The sequence below is a fragment of the Lytechinus pictus genome, chromosome 13 (genome assembly GCF_037042905.1).
Source record: "Lytechinus pictus isolate F3 Inbred chromosome 13, Lp3.0, whole genome shotgun sequence".
Lineage (NCBI taxonomy): Eukaryota > Metazoa > Echinodermata > Echinoidea > Temnopleuroida > Toxopneustidae > Lytechinus > Lytechinus pictus.
The window spans coordinates 23,323,664-23,330,538 of record NC_087257.1 but is presented as its reverse complement, the minus strand read 5'-3'; the positions used below and the strand labels follow the sequence as shown (position 1 = coordinate 23,330,538).

At 38.5% G+C, this 6,875-nt stretch overlaps 1 protein-coding gene across 1 annotated transcript; it reads left to right on the top strand.

Annotated features, from left to right (window-relative positions):
• Nucleotides 1–382: 382 nt before the first annotated feature.
• On the top strand, nt 383–6,874 carry LOC129274728 (DNA repair protein XRCC2-like). Its single transcript, XM_054911484.2, has 2 exons — nt 383–449; nt 2,813–6,874. The coding sequence occupies exons 1-2, from the start codon at nt 420–422 to the stop codon at nt 3,896–3,898; spliced, it is 1,116 nt and encodes a 371-aa protein (XP_054767459.2). The 5' UTR covers nt 383–419; the 3' UTR covers nt 3,899–6,874.
• Nucleotide 6,875: the final 1 nt, after the last annotated feature.

The window sequence follows — 6,875 nt, the reverse complement described above, 5'->3', positions numbered from 1 at the left end:
TGCAATACTTAGCAGGTGAAATAGTTAACAAGATAAGCACAAGGATGAAACAGAATAATCCTTCAGCTGCTTTCCATTGGAAACCAACAACCATCTCTATATTTTGTGAATCCATTTGCTCGGAAGTGTATCTGAAAAACCCTCATTCATCCCCTAATGAGCATATATTTTCTGAACAAATAACTATACGTCCAGATCTAGACTAATTCGGTGGTGGATCCAGGATTTCGCAGTAGGATGGTCTTGTTAAAAAATCTCTAGGGCTAGGGAGGGGAAAGAGCCCCCCCCCCCCCCCCCCCCCCGATCCACTGCAGCCATTAGCCCTCGCCCCTACTGAAGATCGATGACATATACCAGAGTAAGCAGACGACATTTTCCCCTAATCAACGTAGAGGGCCAGGGCATTGAAAGCGGATCGGATGGCGGCGATTTCAGAAACTGGAGCTCAGGTAATGGATTTTGAATGTTGATTTTATGTGGAATTCGTGATCTATTTCCAAATTTTACTTTTACAATTACTGTCATCAATTTAGGATCACAAATCAATCTTGAATAGGCGCCGTGTCTCTAGCTCAAACATGGTCCATGCCATGGCATAATGTAAACGAAAGATGCCAGCTGAAGCGCCGAGCCCGGCCCGGGCCGTCCGCTGCTCGGGACCCGTCCCGCTGGGCTGGGGCATTTGCCGGCGCGGTGATGCATAGACCAAAAGCACTCTGTATTTTGGTTGTTCCGCTGAACTGCGTTGGTTCCACTCACCAATACCAATATAGTCAAATGTCAGAAATTGTTAAATAAATCCCCAGAAACGACGGTTATTCCTGTCTAGGTCAGGTGATGCAGTGCTGTGATTGTGAATGTGATGACTGTTGTGTTGAGGCTCGCGTACCCGTCCAGACTCCAGCTCCAGGCCAGTATCTGGGCCGCATTTCATGAAATTGAAAAGACTTGTCAGATGTTTTATCCGACAGAAATCATACTAGCAGTGCAGTGCTTATCAGCCAATCAAAATAAAGTCTTCATTAGAAAGTCGTCAAAAAAGAAATGATCGCCATCATTTTGAAATTTTAACGTTAAGGAGTAGCCTATGCAGCATCCAATCCATGCATCCTCGAGCATTGTTCTGTCTTCTGAAACTAAAGATTCAAGGGCTAGCCACTATGACACTCAGATTTTGTGTGCAGATGTCCCAGAATTGCACACTTTAAACAAGGATATTTGTGCATATATATCACTTTTTTTTATCCTTGATTACCCCTTTAAACCCAAGTTCAACTGTAAATGATCATACCCTTATTTAGACCAAAAGCTTCGGTCTCTGTTATGTTGGTTGTTCAGCTGAATTCCGTTGGCTCCGCTCACCAAATACAGAGACCGAAGTTCTAGCTCGATCTGTACAGGGACTCAATGGCCATATGTTTATGTATTAAGTTCGGATAAAACAGGGAAGTGAAGTTGCGCGACAGCCGAAGTAAGTCACTGTTTTCCCATCTTAAGTTTATTTTTCCCTGTTTTGCTGTTTTGGTGCATTTCAGGCCAAAACGGAACAATAATCTTTATTTTGGTACAGTTCTTTTTATATATTTGTATGAAATAAAGACGAAAATCGATGAGCCCCCAGGGGGATTTTGCATTGTTAACCCCCTAATGGTGGCTGCACGATAGCGAGCCGTCTGTGTACGAGGAGAAATAAAAAAGAAATTTAAAATGTTAAAAAAAACTCCTCGAAACAGACGGCTGCCAGCTGTCTAACCCTTATTGTATTCCTTGAGGCTTGTGTACACTAATAATGTATCATCTGATCCAACATTTTCTAAATCTTACTTTGTCTTCTACTAGTTTGTCTACTAACCATTTGGTCTTCATTGCCATTCAGCCCATTTACCATTTTGTTTACTTTCCAGTTTAATAGACTATACACATTTAATTTTATATCCACTTGGCCTATATGACCACTTTATAGTCAATATAGTTAGACAAAATTTTTATGAACCCAATAAATATTCATTTGACAAATTAAAAAAATGATAGGTAAACAGAGTGGGAATTATACCAAATGGACATTAGAGTAAATATTTTATTAGTATGAGATAAAGTGTAGTGTCTGCAGACCAAACAGCAATTAGACCAAATGAAAATAGACCAAATGGCTGGTATTCTGATAGCCATGGATTAGTTAAATCTGGGTTAACTTAGTCTTAGACCACACTTTTATGGAATGCCATTCGTCAATTTATTCACCAGTTAAAAAAATAAATATATTCTTATCCTGCTGCAAACAGTTGTCAAAAAAATAATTTAGTCCCAAAATGGGAGGAATATGAAAATACAAAAAATATGAGTCATTATTTGCCATCTTTTTGGTAGAACTATTATCAAGCTGGCATTCCATGAAAGTGTGATTTAAAATTTAAGTTTCGAATAGGGTTATCATAGGCGGGGTGGGGGGTCCTGTCCCCCCTAAATTTGAGGTGGGGGGGACAGACCCCCACCCCCCTAAAATTTCTGTTGATTACCCCCTTTTTTTTTGTTGCTTGTCCAATTTTTACCTGTGTCCATCCCAAAATTTCAGGTGGACCCCCCCTAAATTTTTTGGCTCCTGCCCGCCGCCAATGAGGGTTTTAATTATCAGAATACCATTCAATGTGTTTAGCCAATGTGGTAATATACTATCTGAGAAGTTGACCAACTGCTTGTAGGCCAAGTGAATATAAACTATATCATCCTCTACAACCTTGCACTTGAACTTTTTAAAAACGACAAGGATATTCAATTAAGTGGCTAATTGTACCTTTATTTTATTCATTCACAGCTTTTTGCTCGACTTGGCGAGAAGCCCTCTCTTGCTAGACTGAACCCCAAACTGATCCCGCCAGGTTTGGAACCTCGACCTGGAGATGTGGTAGAGGTCTACGGCTCTAGCGGATCCGGAAAGACTGAACTGCTTTTGAACCTTACTGCAACGTGTGTTCTTCCAGAGCAGTGGAAGGGTATCGATATCGGGGGACTAGGAACCAGCGTTGTATTTGTAGACACCGACCATCAGTTCTCAATGCTCAGACTGTTTGCCCTTCTGGAGCACAAAGTTACTAATGCTATTCATAGGATGAAGCTTAAGGATAATATCGAAGATCATGATCAAGGAAAAGCAAGGACATCATGTATCCGTTCCGAGTGTCCAGATAAAAACAGCGATGGGATTGACCGGGATGCTTGCGTCCAACAGAATACAAAAGTCAATATACAACACGCTCCCAGAACTACCCCATCTGCTGATCAATCAACTGATGGTGCCCATTATTCTCCCCCTTCTGAAGAAGAAGTAGAGGGTTTCATAAAGGCCTGCCTGAAGAGACTCTACATCGTGAAGATTGCTTCAAGCAACCAACTGGTCATAACCCTCCATTCTTTGGAATCCTTGCTTGCAAGCCAATGTGACATTTCTGTGCTGATGATGGATTCTGTATCAGCGTTCTACTGGTTGGATAGGATGAAAGGCGATGGTGCACAGCATCAGGGTGTCAACCAGAAGCTGGCATTTACAATCCTCTCCAGACTAGTCCAAGACTACCATTTAGTCCTCTTCGCTACCAAGGCAGCTCTTGTTGCCAAGCAACCACAGCATGAATTCTGGTCACGACTTGATTCTGCTAACGAAACGGATTGTTCTCATCAAACATCATCATCAAGTTTGAAATTAAGCACGGAACATCATGAGTTCATGGGTCAGGAATGGACAAAGCTTGTCACCCATAGACTGGTCCTTGAACAACGAGATCACATGACCTTCGATGGACCAATCAGCTCATTTCTGTCAGTGCTGAAGCACAAGACCTCAGGAAATATGTATTCGTGTCAATTCACCATAGATCAACAAGGTATCCAGGAAGGAAGATAACACTGTATTACTTTGAAAACTCGTATCTTCAAAATTACTACACTGACACTGCAATAGCCATGTATTTGATTAGACCCTCTGAAGGGGAACCTGTTCAAAATAAAAATTATTTCATTATTGATAATTTGTTTATTATCATTATAGTCATTTATAATCAATTTTAGAATTTCATCTCAGTTATATTCTATTCTATTTGCCCTCAGTGTTAGAGCTTTATAATATATTCTTTACTTTTTTCTCCCTTGTTTTTGTCTCAAAAAGTTTATGGATCTGACTCATGAAACTTGGACATAAGAGTAATCAAGTATCACTGAACATCCTGCGTGAGTTTCAGGTCACATGATCAAAGTCAAAGGTCATTGAACTTTGGCCATTTTCGAGGTAATTATTAGATTGCTGTCATAACTTTCAGTTTATAGATATAATGTATAAAATGTGAATATTGGGGTAATCTAGTATCACTGACAAGGTTTAGGTCACATGGTCAAGGTCAAATGTCAATGAACGTAGTATTGTATCATTATATGAATGGTGTTTTTTGTGAATAATTATTTTATAGTAGTTTTCAAAGTCAGCACTGCTGCTATATTGAATCGCGTGATGCAGGTGAGACCGCCAGAGGCATTCCACTTGTTTAGTTACAGTATCATACAAGTGCTATTCATTGAAATATCAGTGTCACAGTGATATTACTGTCATATCATTTTGTCCTACTAGTAATCAGGAAGAACTTGCAATCAATAATATGGAGCTTGAAGCTCCATAGTAAATAACACTCCTTTAAGATTCAATATTTTAGTAGAGATATATAATCTAACCACAAGTTTATGTCACTCTTGTGGACTGACTCAATGTACTAGTAATTATGTTTCCCTTGTGCTTCATATAGAACATTTCAATACTTGTCATTGGCAATTTGTCAAATCTTTATTTTAATTGACTGAGCAGCAGTCTGTTATGTCTGACAGTTACTATACTTAACAATCAATGTAAGAGGGTTTTTTTTTAAAAGATATTACTGACAGATCCATTCATGAAACTCATTTATTTCATGAAGAGCATTGTAAGTGTTTTCCATGACTTATTTGCACCCAGCTAATCAGATACAAAGATTTCCAGGAACTTAATATTACATCTGACATAAATTAGTCTGCAGAGTGCAGACACAAACCTTTGACTTTCGCAATTCGCATAGTGCAGACTGCAGAGTCTGAGGTAGTGAGACTAGATTCACTATGTACAGAGAGTTTAGCATCTAGTCTTCACTCTAGACATGGTATAATTGGTTAAAGTGTCAAACTTGAGTCTGCTTGCAGACTAGACAAAAATCTTCATGAGATGTCTTTGGATCACTGAACTAGTAGATATGTAATCCAAAGTCCCTGTTTAAGATTTGATTAATCCTCTAAGTCTAACTGTATATACCCTTCACCCATCTCAAGCAGCGCACAAGGAAAACCTATGACTGATCACCAGGCCTGAGCAAGTCCTTAGAATTGGAAAATTATTACGTACAAAGTACAAACTTAGGCCTGAAATTTTGATATATTAAGTGCAAGGTCACTGTTTCATAGGGCATATAGGATCTTAGGGGTGCTCACATACCCTCATTGTCTTCATACAGGCCAAAGCCGATGAGAAATTGGTGGAAAACAAGTATTTATTTAAAATAGATTGTCAAATGTTTAAAGGGGAATCCAGCCTCGGCCATAAAATGTTGTGTTGAGAAGGAGAAAAATAAATTAAACAGAATGGTGAAAGTTTGAAAGAAATCGGACAAGCAATAAGAAAGTTATAGCTGCTTTAAAATTAAGATCACTAATACTATGTAGATTTCAAATTGGCAACTGGGTAAGTAAATTATGACAAGGGGCAAGGACAACTTTCCCATAGGCCATGTACTTTATTATCAGGGATTTGTGGTTTTCTCTTAAGTACCCATTCCCCTGGGGCAGTAATCTAAATATAACCCAGGTAGTATATTGTTTTATGTCCTCATGAAAGAAAAATATAATTTGAAATAAAACTTTGGGGAAAAATGACATTTAAGCCATAATATGTATTGGAGTACATGAAAGAGTAGTCCTTGCCTTACATCACTATGACATGCCATATGCGGCCAATGTGAAGTCTCCATGGGTACAGTGATTACCAATATTTACAACTTTTACCTATCAATTTGTCTGATTTTTCTTTTCCTTATAAAAACAAGTTTTTATTTGGGTTGGATTCCCCTTTAAACATAACCTCAGAAAATGTTCCATGCCTTGCATGATTCTACATATTGAATTAAATTCAATCCAAAATAGCCTTTGTACATGTGCATTTCAAAATTTCCATCTGATATGATAAATGTGTATTTTTTTCTTAATACAAGTTCAATGTGGTGGACAAATGTATGTACCGTAAACCAGGGTGACTTTATGTTATGAAAGTAGTATCGTACATGTATGATCCCCCTTTCATAATGTACAGACAAATTTTCAGAAAAACCAACAACAAAAGGAATGTTACTGATTTTAAAATTTGTACAAAACTCGTCCTGGTTTACGGTACAGTTAGGCTTGGATAGATCATAGGAGATGACAAGAATGACTTTGTTCTACTCATAAAACACATACACCCACACCCACTGTACAGCTCTGTGCACTTCCAGTCCTAACTTTTGTGAAAACACTTTACTTTAAAAACATTGGGACAAATTTGAGAACAATGTTGGAAATATAAGCCATGCTTCATCTGTCTATTCATGAAAACTAGGTCAAGATATTTTAAGTCTGTTATGCGCTGTTGAATACGCAGTGGTGCACCAATGTGTTCGAGTTAATTGTCACGGTGGCTGTTCAACAACGCACAACAAACACCCAGCTATAAGCTTCTCATAATAAATAAACCTGTATTTTGTTAGCCATCGTATTGCTAGCTGACAAAAACATGCTTGTAATTTTTCTCGAATAAATCAAACAAGACATGTTAC

Bases quoted from the DNA above. Each gene is read 5' to 3' on its own strand.
- LOC129274728 (XM_054911484.2), top strand. From the start codon at position 420: ATGGCGGCGATTTCAGAAACTGGAGCTCAG. The intron at 450-2,812 runs GTAATGGATTTT...ATTCATTCACAG, and splicing joins TTTCAGAAACTGGAGCTCAG to CTTTTTGCTCGACTTGGCGA.